The following is a 14,897-nucleotide window of genomic DNA, read 5'->3' on the forward strand; positions in this document are numbered from 1 at the left end:
TTATATTTTGTGTATATTTTATTCAAATTTTGTGCTTTATCCATAGGACCTGTTTTGTCCCTATTCTCAAGAATCACTGAAATGATATCTAATAATTTACACATTTAAAATTATTTTCAAATATTTTTTCTATATTTAAGATTAAAACAATTTATCTTTAAATTGTTTGGGAAGGAACATTCTTTTGCTATTTAAATTATTTTTTACTCTAGCATCCTCTTGCTGGTGCTTTAATCATTGAGAAAATTAGACATGCAGCAAATGGTGTATTTTGGAGAGTCATTAGAGTCTGGTAATGTTGCAGATGAATGAATATGGAATAAAAAAATAATTAAAAACCCAGCCTACTCACAAAAACAGCGTCATGTAAAAGCTTTAATTCATCCTTTTGAACAAGAAGCCTTCTTATTCCATACTTATTGACATATTACAGAAAAAATAGGTACACCAATGCCCTTATTCCCAATAGCAAAAATATTTGAAAGCACAAAGAATAACAATACAGATGAAAGTGTGAAATTAGTCCAACTTCATATTATTCTGGGTAAATATAACATTTATCTGTCATTTGCAGCAGAAGATATTTACAATACCTATCCCTGAGATTCCCAACAGCAGAATAAATAAATACGTTTTGACCTAAATCCTTTCAGGCATGAATACCTCCCAGGAGAGGAGAATGTTTTGGCTTTGTTTTTCGAGTGAAAATGTGAGCTAGATTTGATAGTCAAATACAAGCTTTCTGCACATGGTATTATATAGAAAGAGGAAGCATGCTTCCACAATTACATTTACTCTGCCCACGTGTTTTGCATTTTATATTTTTTCCCATGTAGTTAGCGTGCCATGAAATCACAAAAACAGTTTTGGAGAGTTTGTTTGCTCAACAAAATATATACAACTTTAAAGATGCAAACATATTTTTTGCTTCTTCACCAGGCAAAGAATGCTCCATCTCCTTCAGTTTAGATTAGTTACTTAAGTTTTTAGTAAGTAATAAAAGTTCATTTATAAAGTGCTTTTGACAGACATAAAATCACAAAACTCTGTACAAGAGAAATTTATGTTAAAATATACAAAAAATAATAGGTTCTGCTAAGGAAAAGCAGTGTTTTAGCTTTGCCACCGTTTGCTCTGATTAAGAATTCATTTCACTGGCCTTGGGCTTTCCCTTTACACATTTCATGCAAATTGTTGTAAATAATAGCTAAAAAATAAAGTGTGATTAGATGAGTAAACTGTGATACAGCGTAATTACAGGTGGCCTAATTTTGTGAAAACCAGGTGATTTATGATTAAATTAAAATTAAACTAATCTATTTGTCAAAGTTAACTTTTTTTGTACATGTCTGTAAACTTTTAGGTTTTGCTTTCATTATTTGAGGTGCTAAATAGATTTTATAACACAACAGATTTAAATTTACACCATATGAGTGAAACTGTGTCATAATATCAAAAATTAACATTTGTCAGCAGTTTTAAACCAGATTTTAAAAACTGTGAGTTTCTCTCATTAGGATATTTTATTTGCTGATGGAAAGGAAAGATGACTGCAGTCACAGAGTTGGCAAATGAGAAGAAATAATGTAAATGGCATGAAATATTCTAAGCTATATTTATATGCATGTACAATGCATTTAAACCAAAGTGTACTCATTACATTTGTTGGTAATTTATATGTTACCATTTGTTTGAAGGTTATTTTTGTGATTACTCAGAAAGTTCAGGCTTTCAATTTCTCACTTAATGTTGAAAAAACTTATAGAACAATCAGCCATAAATGCATGGATCTAAATAAAATAGTCCTCTACAACATTTTCCACATATTTACTGCAACCAAGTTGTTTTTATATGATTTTTTCCTACTTTTCAAACTCAGTTCCTGTCTTCTGGCACCTGAAATTTTACCAAAGGCAACTGCCAAATTTCAATAGGGGTAAGAGAAGGACCTTTTTTTTTTCCAATTGATTATTTTAACAGTACAATAGCGTTCATGAAAATTTCCTGTCCCAAAAGATGTCACCTTTGTTTCTCACTGTCTGTTATGTCAGACTAAACTTCTGTCACTTTTGTCAGATTTTTACTCTTTGAATGGCATTTTAGTCCATATTGATAGAGTACCTCCTTCCGTCTTTCACTTTAGATATTTAGTAAAGTTCTCTACTTAGCTTGCCTAACTTTTGGTCTGCTTTAATGTCAAACAATGAGAAGAAAAGTTTGACTTTGTCTTTACATACAGTGCATGTTTGGATTCAAATATATTATTTTGCAATTCATCTATAACAAAGACAAGACCAAATTTCAAAAGAATGGATAATCATGACGATATCACGGACAAGTCCTTCCTCTCATAATGTTTCCTAATATATTCACTGATAGCATTCTGATTATTAATCTCTTTCCTGAACAACATAATGTAACACTTGGGGGCCAAGTGACAGCCAAGGATGCTGATGCAAGAGATCAGAATGGCTGCACTGCTTATAGCCGGTTTGTACTTTCCATCCAAAGTGAGATAAATTGGAAGGAAAACAATCCATATGATTAAAAACAGCACCATGCTCACTGTGATCAATGAGGCATTTTTGTAAATGTCGGGTAGCTGTCTACCTTTGAATGCAAAGACAAAACACACAAGGCCCCAGAAAGAGTTGTAGACTATTGTGGCAGCAAAGAACTTTTTGGACTCTTCGCACATGTTACATTGGTACAATATTGTGGACTCTTTCTGTTCCACTGAAGGAAGACGTGGGAGAACAATTAACCAAGCCAAGGATACACCCAACTGTACACCAGAGATGATGACAACCACAGCAACTGGATGATTAAGTTTCTTAATCTTAGAGCCAACCCTTGGGTCAAAGCTAAAACCTAACAGGATCTGAATTAAGTTGGCCAGAATGCAGGAGATACAGAGGGAGAAACTTATACCAAAGACAGGAATGCCTACACAGGAATTTGGTGTGGGTTTTCCTATAAAGGTGAAGGTTGTGCAAAAGCCGAGGAGCAAGGAGGCCATCTCCACATAACACAGGCAGCCTCCAATTGCCTTAACAATGGGAGTCCCACAGTTGAGGCCAATGACGATAGCAATCACTGCAGTAGCAATTATTGCAATAGCAGCTGTCGTGATCAGAATGATGGAGAAGGGGTCTGACCACTTGAGAAACTCATCAGTTTTATTCACACAAGTATTTCTATGGTCTGCTGGTGAGAACTGGTACTTTTCACATTGTCTGCAAAAAGTATCTGCAGAAGAAGACAAAGAGAAAGAATATAAAAAGCAAAGAAAATTATTTGCTGTATTTTCCTGAGACTGGGAAAAAGAAGGGGTACTATTGTACGCTTTGGATCATTATCTTGATACAAACCAAGTGCTTCTGAGCTAATGGCCTCAAACTGATGGCAAATAAAGTAAGAGAGGATAAAATTGTATTTTAGGCAAAAACAAAACAGATAGCAAATATAACACTGACCATTTCCATTTGAATACTCTTGAGATGAACAGTCGACACATCCATAGCAGCATTTTTCTTTTAGTAATTCCATTCTTTGTCCTGGTTGACATGTTCTGGAGCAGTTAAAAACAGAGACCTGTAAAAGAGTCAATAGGATTAGCATATGATCACAAGCTGTTTATTTTACTGACTAATATATATTCATCTTACATTTCCAGTGGTTCTCCATTGGGACACATCTTTGTTAAATGAAATGTTTTTATTTGGCCAGTATTCTCCGATTTTTATTTTCTCAACGCCTTCTTTGGACTTAGATGTGTTCCAAAACAATATGTCGTATCCCAAACTGGGATCTCCGTTTTCATCGAAGTAGATATTTGTGTCATTCACAGTGATGTTGATATTCCTGATTACATGAAAAAGCTGTGGAGACAATTTTTAGGCTGATTTACTTGTTATGAAGTTGCAGTTTAAATATACGTACAGACAAAAACAGACCCCATAGACTTGTCCAATATCATTATTAATTTACTATAATACAGTTTAGTTATGGGTATCAAATTAATTCAAATTATGCAAGGACTTGGCAGCAGAGATTATACGTGTCAGAACATTGCGTAATTTGACTGTCTTGAGGACAAATGTGCAAAACTACCTGTACAGGCAATATTAATAATAAAAAGATAGATGTTTGCTGCAAAACAAAAGGTACGTTTTAAACTTTGTTTGGCTAATAATCACAACCAAACATATAAAAAGTAATTTGTAAAGAATGACTCAACACAGAAACTTGTTTACTTTACCTCAACAGCAGTAAACTTGGTCCGTTCGCAGCTTTGATTGTTACATTTTAGTAGGATTCTGAGGCCCTCAGCAATGACCTGGACAGCCATGTAGATGTTGTAGGATTCATCATGGTCAATGTGGCAGTACAAACAGCTTGGGTCGGATGCCTTATTCTTGCAGTTACATTTCATGTCATCTTTGGAGCTGTTTGTGAAAACTTGATAATAACTCAAAATGTTGTTTGTAGTTCCATTAAACATTGAGGTGACGTAATCTTTAAAGCCCGGCACCTCCTTCTGTCTAAAAATAAAACCAAAAACTGGACCAATGCTTTTGATTCCTTTCATCTCAGAGATTGTAGAAGAAGTGGACCAGGTGTCACTTGCTATCCAGGTTCTGTTGAGATTTTTTTCAATAACTGCTTCAAGGATGATACAAACATTGATCTCTTTGGTGAACATGATGATGGCCTCAGCGGTAGAATTTTCTATTTTTTCCAACAGATGTCTTGCCGTTGAACAGTTTTTGTCAAAGGTATCAGGGAGAATCTCCACAAAGTCAACACAGATATTATTGTCCCTGAAGAGCTGCATGAGACTATCGGTTCCATACTTCCCATATCCATCAATGCTTCCCACAATGGCCACTGATTGCCATGAAAAATTCTTCACCAGCTCATAAATGGCTTTCGTCTGATGTTTGTCACTGGAAACAGTCCGCAGGAAGGTGGGGAACTTATATTTTAAACTGAGCTGCTCACTGGTTGAAGCATAGCTAATCTGTGGAGAGCAGCAATGCAATGAAAAAAGATGTAAAAAGTCTGCACATCCATGTAAAAATTCATGCATTTCCCAAAAATGATTGACATTTTCTTTTCACCTTTAATATGACAGGTATCCTTTACAGTTCAACCCAAAAAAAAACAAGGAAATCTGTCTGAGGGAAAAATGTAAAGAAGAAAAAAGCAATAATAACCTGGTTGTGTAAGTGTGCGCAGCCTTAATTTTTATTTATTTTTTTTTTTTTTGCTGAATCACTGTTTGAGTTCTCATGGGTAAAACACCTGCCCTCGGCTACCTGAAGCCTGAAAGGTATGTTTGGCATGAAAACAACAAAGGACAGCAAAAAAGACTCTGAGGGTGATATAAAAAACAGTCACTTGTTCTACACTATTTGTTTCGTACAATATCTGGATGCGTGACCAACATGGATTGGCCAATGTAGAAATGTAGTCTGGAATTGATAAAACTACTGACAGACTACAATTCTAAAACAGCACAAAAAATTGACGCTGTCGTTCACAACTTCTCCTTCTGTTCGCTGATTGTCCCAATAAAAAATCTACCAGAGACAATCAGAGTCAAGAGGAGAACGCTCAGACTGAACAGAGTTACACAGGAAGGCAATGGCCAGGATGAAAGAATATCTTCCAAACTATGAAACACAATGGGGGCTTTATTTCATATAGCTGTTTTTATAAAGAGAATGAAATCATGAACAGCAAAGATTTGGAGGTAAAGTCAGTTTTACCCCCAAATCTTTAGATGAGTGCTAGAAAGCTGACCGATATTGTTTTTTCAGTACCACAAGCAGACATTCAACTAATAATAATAATAATAATGAATTCACAAGAACAAACTTTATAGTCTTGGAATGACCAAGTCAGAATTCAGAGGTAAATCTTACAGAAAATGTGTGGGGTCACAATAAAAACGTTTTTCCAAAATGTGAAATATTTTTGATAATATTCATAGGTCCAAATGTGGGATGCTGACAGACTCAAACCAAAGAAAACCTGGAGTCAAAACTGAATCATGTTTTGGCTTACAGGTATGCATACCTTTGCAACTACAATATTGCAAGTTGTTATAAGTCATATTTTTCTTTCAGATTTGTTTATTCATGTCTGACGAGATACGTGAAACATTAAAAGTGGAAACAGTTATTTGAAGAATTATCACAATCTTATTTGATTGAATTTCAGTGTCATGATCTGGTATGTATCAAATTGATATATTTACATTTAAATGGATGTTGCATAGCATATAAAACTTAGCAAGAGACAAACCTGTGTGACTGATGGTAGAGCAAGTACCCTTGCAACTGCTACGGATACCTCAGAGAATGCCTCTCCAATAACCACCTTCGTCTCAGGTTCGGGCAAGGAGGAATTGATGGATGCAGGTATGAGACACCTCTGAGGATCTGATTGGTCCTTCAGCAGCTGCAAAGTTGCTCTGATGGCGAGGCTGACATCTCCACAAGTATCATAAATGTCATATCCAAGGGTGAGGTTGGGCAGCAGTCTCGGCGTTCGTTGGTTTATTTCTTGGATAGAGTAGATCATCACTTGGGTACGTAGGAATGTTTGGATGCTAAACCTGCAAAAGAAGGCATGAAATAAACAGTACATTTTCTAGCTATGTAAATTGAGTTTTTGTCGAGGGCATACTTACTCTTCACAAGATATTGGACCAGGAGCTTTTGTTCTGTTGGTTTTTTCGTGAACGGGAAAAAGGCCTCCAATAATAACGTCCCCATCAAGGTACGCATGCAGATCAGTATTTTCAGAGCTGAAGTGAAACACACTCATGAAAGTTACAAGTAGCTTCAACAGAAACATGGTTGAATCAGACGTACAGGCTGTGCTTTCAACTCCTGCAGTGTGAGCTTTCTCCTGGAAAGCCCTTCACATATAGGGTTTGCCTACTGATCTGGATCATTTGCATCGTCAGACACATTTCCACTGATATCATTAGAATAAGATACAGACACGAAAGTAGAGAGGTGATTTGAATCACTCACAAAGACGAATTCATTTGCAGATTATTCTTACTGCAAGTCATCGTGACAGTTGTTTATCACATGAACAGTAAAGGCATTCATCTTTGCACAGCAGGGATGTAGTGCAAACTACATCCCTGCTGTAGTTTGCACTAATCCTCATGAGAGGGCAGCATGCTTCATACAATGCTCTTTTGATTTAACAGGTCAATGTTTTTATTCTTCTGGAAAATAAATCCATCTCAAGCCTATCAAATCCTAAAACACATTTTGTCCAGGACTGCTTTGCATTTCCCTCCATCCATCTTACTATCAACTCCCAGTAGCCAGAGTAAAAAAGACATCCAGACAGCAGGATGCTGCCACCACCATTACACTGACTTGCAGTTGTTACTTTACTGCCACACATAGTTTTGTAACCAGTGCAACAGTACTACCAACTGCACAGTGTTGCAGTTGGTAGCACTGTTGTCTTGCAGCAAGAAGGGCTTCTGGGTTCGATTCCCGGGGTCTTTCTGCATGGAGTCTGCATGTTCTCCCAGAGCATGAGTGATTTCTCTCTGGGCACTCTGTCCTCTGTTGGATTGGTCTCGGTGGGTGAGTACATGCATGATTGTTTGTCCTGTCTGTCTCTGTGTTGCACAGTGATGGCCTGGCGACCTGTCCAGAATGTATCCCTTTTGACTTCCCCTTGCAGCCACTAGCATTTGCCTAAATGTTTGCTTTCACAAAAGCAATGTCCATTTCCACAGCAGTCGCCAAGCCGAGCTTCCTCCTCACAAACCATGCCTCCTAATCTTTTACACTCAGCTACACCAGACTAGTGACGGCAGCAATTTGCAAACACCTGGTGTAAACTGCACGTCTGCTGAGTCCATCAGAGGAACTACTTCTCAGTCCAACAATTGTTAACAACATAAGAAGTATTGTTGTGACGACTTGCTGAAGGCAGAGTGCTGGAAAATGCAGGAGCTTCTCACGGATGCCAGGAATAAGATGCTAATTTCAACACATCAGGTTTTGAAATCAAATTTCTTTTAGGTTATGTTTGGTACAGCAATTATTTAACAACAGGAGGTAACAATGTTAGTTAATTGTGCTATAAAATGGCACCATCTGCTAGGAAAATACATAATACCGCCCCTTTCAAAAATAATAAAACTCAACTATTTTTGGATGCTACATAGGCCTGTTTCACTAGTTTATTTTTCCCTCAATAGGCTTCATATGGTGTACTCATACTCCCTGTTCTTCATTTGCAAAGCTGGTAGCAATACATTCCTGTTTCATGGCTCTAAGCACAAAGCTACACAATCCAGTTCCTTGCAGCCTCCTGGAGATTCTACAACAACCATTAGAAGCATCGCAGGGACTGAACCTCTCTTAACATGAGTAAAACTAGGAAATGTGTTAGAATTGAATTTTGCACCTTATATTTAGATTATAATATAGATTATACAAATAAAATAGATCAGGGTTTGCAACCTTTACAATCCAAAGAGCCATTTCCCCCTCAGTCTAGCTAAATAAAACATGTTTTGAGCCACTAAGAGGTCATCAGCCGATTGCTCATGACCTCTGGTTCCATAAACCAGATTGTCAATACCAAATGAGCTACTTTACGGTGCTTGACTGTTTCATGTAAGATCTCTGCTGAGGAAGAAATCACACATCAGAGTTCATGCCAGCAAAATTTCTCATTTATTTACAGGAAGCACAGCACATTCATAGTGGCATTTATAATGGCACAAACATTATCTACTACAGCAAATTTCCCATCATTTTGAAAGAACCACCATTTTATTTTTATTTTCAGGTTTCAAAAATCAAGAAACATCACTGTTAGGATAATTGGTCTCTAAATTGTCTTTAGACATGAGTATGTGCAATGTTGTTTGTCCTGTGTGTCCATGTTGCCCTGCTTTGGACTGGTGACCTAGCCTGGATGGACCAATGACCACTGTCTATTTCATGACATTTGATCCTGATTTGGAACAACAAAAGCAACTTTCCAACCAAGGTGTTCTACAGCTCATGAAGAAGATGGTAGCTTTTTATGCTATGATGATTTTATCAAAACATAGACATGTAGTGAAATTGAATTAAATGAAAATTGTCAAAATGTTAATCCTGCTATAATTCATCTGATTGAAGGCATGATAACATATCCAGCTGTTACTCCAAAAGAAACACCTTTGATTATAAATGGCTGTGATTTTATAGATAGAAATAGTAAATGCATAAGAATCTGTTTTCCCCCCACTCCCCTTCCCATTACCCACAAGCTCAATGTTTATTTTTCAAAGTCAACCTTTATGTACATCTTTGCATATGTTTAGCTCATTCGATATTTATTTCAGGTGCTAAGTAGGGTTTAAAACACAAAACATATTTTTCAAATGATACAGGTGACACTGTTATAACATTTTAACTTCTAATAAAAAAACATTTATAAGCAGATTTAAAACAACCTCATTTTAAAAAGCGACTACTCCCTTAAGCAAAGGCTTTTCATTTGCCATTTCACTGCACTCAACTTTAGCAAATGAAATTAAATTATAGCAGTGGTATGAAATATTCTATATTAAAATAAATGTTCATGTTAAAACAGTAGTTTTATGCATACAAATTACATTACAAACCAGCTGTTTATTGATTATGTTTGCCAATGTATTTACAATAAAACATACTTATTGCCATTTTGTTGGGGGTAATAACAAAATAGTATTACCCCATCTGGAACAGAATATGAAGTCTCTTCCAGATTTCAATTTGTCAATGTTGGAAAAGCAACAATACAACAATAAGCTGTAAATGTATGAATTGGTTAGTTTCAGTGCCTTAGAATCCAATATTTATGACAACCAAAGGGTCCTGCTTCTTTTTTCTGCATTTACTAGATACAAATAATTTAATTTTTCCGCCCTAAAATTGGCATAAATTGGACTGATTTAATGTTGTTGTTTTTTTTGCATACATAGTATCCCACTATCTGATTCCAATTGTATTATTTTGCAATTAATCTACAACCAAGCATGGATAATCATGACGATATCACGGACAAATCCTTCCTCTCATAATGTTTCCTAATATATTCACTGATAGCATTCTGATTATTAATCTCTTTCCTGAACAACATAATGTAACACTTGGGGGCCAAGTGACAGCCAAGGATGCTGATGCAAGAGATCAAAATGGCTGCGCTTTTTATAGCTGGTTTGTACTTTCCCTCCAAAGTGAGATAAATTGGGAGGAAAACAATCCATATGATTAAAAACAGCACCATGCTCACTGTGATCAATGAGGCATTTTTGTAAATGTCGGGTAGCTGTCTACCTTTGAATGCAAAGACAAAACACACAAGGCCCCAGAAAGAGTTGTAGACTATTGTGGCTACAAAAAACTTTTTGGACTCTTCGGACATGTTACATTGGTACAATATTGTGAATTCTTTTGGCACTTCCACAGGACTATGTGGGAGAACGATTAACCAAGCCAGCGACACACCAAACTGCACACCAGAGATGATGACAACCACAGCAACTGGATGATTAAGTTTCTTAATTGTGGATGAAACTGTTGGGTCAAAGCTAAAACCCACTAAGATCTGAATTAAGTTGGCCAGGATGCAGGAGATACAGATAGAGAAACTTATACCAAAGACAGGAATGCCTACACAGGAATTTGGTGTGGGTTTTCCTATAAAGGTGAAGATTACGCAGAAGGCGAGGAGCAACGAGACCACCTCCAGGAAACACAAGCAGCCTCCAATTGCCTTAACAATGGGAGTCCCACAGTTGATCCTGATGATGACAGCAATAGCTACCGTAGCAATTATTGCAATGACAGCCACAGTGATCAGAATGACGGAGAAGGGGTCTGACCACTCGAGAAACTCATCAGTTTTATTCACACAAGTATTTCTATGGTCTGCTGGTGAGAACTGGTGATTGGCACATGATTTGCAGGAAGTGTCTGCAAAGGGAGACAAAGGCAGAAAGAAAATAAAAACAAAATATAAGTGAAAAAGAGACTGATCAAAGCAGAAAACTTAAGCTCCAAGGCCAAACATCTAAGGATCACGACATCCTTATATTTGACCATACATATTGACACTACACTACTAAACATCATTCAAAGAGTTATTTCATGTTTTATTCATTATAAACGTTTTGGTGTTGCTGTGTGAGGAATACACAACATATTTCAGTGTAAACTAATCTGAATTAGTGAAAACTAACATCCTCTAAATTCCTGTATGTGTTTGATTCTTCATTAAATAACTACGAATGTCAAATGACATGAAACTACTGAATGATTATTGCAACGTCGTTGTTCACAGAGGAGGCTGCCTGCAGAAAGGTGTGGTGCTCTTTCCGTGACCATGTTGTTAAAGCAAAATAGCGTCATTTTTAAGTGTATTTAGTCAAAGGACTACATACACTGATATAAAATAACACAGGAGCTTCTCACACAAGTAAAGTGGGTACAGAGGAAACTATATGTTTCTGTTTCCTACCTTTAGGCAGAAATGGTAAGCATAGATAGTAAAAAGATAACACTGACCATTTCCATACGAAGACTCTTGAGATGAACAGTTAACACATTTATAGCAGCATTTTCCATTTTGTGATTTCATTCTTTGTCCTGGTTGACATGTTCTGAAGCAGTTAAAAACAGAGACCTGTAAAAGATACAATAGGATTAGCATATGATCACAAGCTCTTGATTTCACTGACTAATATATCTTCATCTTACATTTCCAGTGGTTCTCCATTGTGACACATCTTTGTTAAATGAAATGTTTTTATTTGGCCAGTATTCTCCGATTTTTATTTTCTCAACGCCTTCTTTGGACTTAGATGTGTTCCAAAACAATATGTCGTATCCCAAACTGGGATCTCCGTTTTCATCGAAGTAGATATTTGTGTCATTCACAGTGATGTTGACATTCCTGATTACATGAAAAAGCTGTGGAGACAATTTTTAGACCAATATTTATTTATGAAATAGGGGTTCAAATATATGCAATATTATAATTTATTTATTCTAATTCAGATCAGATATGGCTATCAAAGTGACTCAGTTTGCAAGGACCTGGCACCAGATAGATTCATACAGGGATATTTATATACTCCATGTCAGAAATTATGCAAGTTGACTGTCTGTCTCAAGGATGAATGTGCAAAATGTGATTGTTGAAATTACAGTGTGATGTAGGTAGCAATCCTCTGGGCCTATGAAGTACTCCTGAAATCATATGTAAAGAATGACTCAACACAGAAACTTGTTTACTTTACCTCAACAGCAGTAAACTTGGTCCGTTCGCAGCTTTGATTGTTACATTTTAGTAGGATTCTGAGGCCCTCAGCAATGACCTGGACAGCCATGTAGATGTTGTAGGATTCATCATGGTCAATGTGGCAGTACAAACAGCTTGGGTCGGATGCCTTATTCTTGCAGTTACATTTCATGTCATCTTTGGAGCCGTTTGTGAAAACTTGATAACTCAAAATGTTGTTTGTAGTTCCATTAAACATTGAGGTGACGTAATCTTTAAAGCCCGGCACCTCCTTCTGTCTAAAAATAAAACCAAAAACTGGACCAATGCTTTTGATTCCTTTCATCTCAGAGATTGTAGAAGAAGTGGACCAGGTGTCACTTGCTATCCAGGTTCTGTTGAGATTTTTTTCAATAACTGCTTCAAAGATGATTTGAACGTTGGTGTCTTTGGTGAACATGATGATGGCCTCAGCGGTAGAATTTTCTATTTTTTCCAGCAGATGTCTTGCCGTTGAACAGTTTTTGTTGAAGGTATCAGGGAGAATCTCCACAAAGTCAACACAGATATTATTGTCCCTGAAGAGCTCTCGGAGACTATCGGTTCCATACTTCCCATATTCATCAGTGCTTCCCACAATGGCCACTGATTGCCATGAAAAATTCTTCACCAGCTCATAAATGGCTTTCGTCTGATGTTTGTCACTGGAAACAGTCCGCAGGAAGGTGGGGAACTTATATTTTATGCTGAGCTCCTCACTGGTTGAAGCATAGCTAATCTGTGGAGAGCAGCAATGCAATGAAAAAAGATTGATAAGGTTCTCACACACACACAAGTAAAAATCCATACAATTTTATATCAATGATCGAACATTTTTTAAACATGTCCTGTAAAGTTGAACTAAAAAAAGAAAAGAGCAAATATGTCTGAGGGAAAAATTTAAAGAATAACATCTAAGTGTGTGTGCATCCTTAAAAGATCATTTGTTTAACCACCGTCTGAGTTTTCACTTGTAAAAAAAAAAAAACGTACTCATTAATCTCGGTCATCCTATAAAACAGTGTTTCCCAACCCTGGACACTGCCCTGCATGTTTTAGGTATTTCCTTGCTTCAGTCCAGCTGATTTCAATCGATGACTGATTAACAGGCGTTTGCTGAACTGCAATCAGCTGAAACAGGCACATTAAAGCAGGGAAACCTCTAAACCATGTAGGACAGTGTGCCTTGAGGACCAGGGTTGGGAAACACTGCTATAAAAGGTTAATTTTTACCTTATAAAAATTTTTATTCTTTGGCTACAAACATTGTTTGAGAAGAAGTTACTAAAAAATATACAGCTTTGTATTTACCATCCAACACTGAGACAATCAAGCTTAAAGGATAAGTTCACAAAAGTATATTTGGGATAAAAAACAAACTCATCACCAAATGAATGCCATACCCACATGTGGTGCGGGCCTGGTTTTCTAACAGACACTGAAATTGTGAACAGCTTTATTTACCAATCTCTTCTACCCCAAAATCTTTAGATGACTGTAAGAGAGCTGAAGATGAAAAAGGGTATTNTTCTNCAGTTCTACAAATCAACAAAGATAATTCACAAGCTCAAACTTATAATTTTGAAACAAACAAGCAAGAGTTCAGAGATAAACTGAACAGAAAGAATTGCAGGGTTGCCTAGGGAGCCATTTGAACATGACATAAATATTGTCACATAATTTTCTAAATCTTTCTACTTTTCAGAACTTTTGCAAGGCATTGCAAATAATATTCGTAGGTTAAAATCTGGGATGCTGATAGACTCCAACCAAAGATAACGAAGATAAGAAAAAGATAGGTTCATCAAAGTTCAGGGGTGTGCACAACTTTGCAACTAGAATGTTGCAGCTTTTTAAATTATGTTTTTCCTTCTGATAGACTTGTTGGTTTTTTAGTCTTACTTTACATAAATCCTAAATGAAATTCTAAGGACAGAAGAACTTATCTGAATAATTTTCATGGTCTAATTTTATTGCGTTGCAAGCGAGAGACAAACCTGTGTGACTGATGGTAGAGCAAGTACCCTTGCAACTGCTATGGATAGCTCAGAGTATCTCTCTCCAATAACCACCTTCGTCTCAGGTTCGGGCAAGGAGGAATTGATGGATGCAGGTATGAGACACCTCTGAGGATCTGATTGGTCCTTCAGCAGCTGCAGAGTTGCTCTGATGGCGAGGCTGACATCTCCACAAGTATCATAAATGTCATATCCAAGGGTGAGGTTGGGCAGCAGTCTCGGCGTTCGTTGGTTTATCTCTTGGATAGAGTAGATCATCACTTGGGTACGTAGGAATGTTTGGATGCTAAACCTGCAAAAGAAGGCATGAAATAAACAGTACATTTTCTAGCTATGTAAATTGAGTTTTTGTCGAGGGCATACTTACTCTTCACAAGATATTGGACCAGGAGCTTTTGTTCTGTTGGTTTTTTCGTGAACGGGAAAAAGACCTCCAATAATAACGTCCCCATAAAGATACGCATGCAGATCTGTATTTTTAGTGCTAGAGTGAAACACACACATAAAAGTTACAAGTAGCTTCAACAGAAA

The 14,897-nt window shown here is 36.8% G+C and overlaps 2 protein-coding genes across 3 annotated transcripts; both read right to left on the minus strand.

Annotated features, from left to right (window-relative positions):
• Positions 1-410: 410 nt before the first annotated feature.
• LOC106953972 (G-protein coupled receptor family C group 6 member A-like) lies at positions 411-6,591 on the minus strand. Its single transcript, XM_015043138.1, has 5 exons — positions 6,313-6,591; positions 4,262-5,023; positions 3,669-3,881; positions 3,477-3,594; positions 411-3,249 (listed from the first exon to the last, which is right to left on the minus strand). Exons 1-5 carry the CDS (start codon positions 6,589-6,591, stop codon positions 2,318-2,320), a joined length of 2,304 nt encoding a protein of 767 aa, XP_014898624.1. The 3' UTR covers positions 411-2,317.
• A 2,119-nt stretch (positions 6,592-8,710) lies between these two features.
• LOC106953969 (G-protein coupled receptor family C group 6 member A-like) lies at positions 8,711-14,897 on the minus strand. 2 transcript variants are annotated; one of them, XM_015043134.1, is made up of 5 exons: positions 14,346-14,897; positions 12,329-13,087; positions 11,787-11,999; positions 11,595-11,712; positions 8,711-11,003 (listed from the first exon to the last, which is right to left on the minus strand). In XM_015043134.1, exons 1-5 carry the CDS (start codon positions 14,688-14,690, stop codon positions 10,072-10,074), a joined length of 2,367 nt encoding a protein of 788 aa, XP_014898620.1. In that variant the 5' UTR covers positions 14,691-14,897; the 3' UTR covers positions 8,711-10,071. The 2 variants fall into 2 exon arrangements, with proteins under 2 accessions (XP_014898620.1, XP_014898621.1); XM_015043135.1 differs by lacking the exon at positions 11,787-11,999.

This window comes from Poecilia latipinna, unplaced genomic scaffold (genome assembly GCF_001443285.1).
Source record: "Poecilia latipinna isolate Pla-1442-1.1 unplaced genomic scaffold, P_latipinna-1.0 Scaffold617, whole genome shotgun sequence".
NCBI lineage: Eukaryota > Metazoa > Chordata > Actinopteri > Cyprinodontiformes > Poeciliidae > Poecilia > Poecilia latipinna.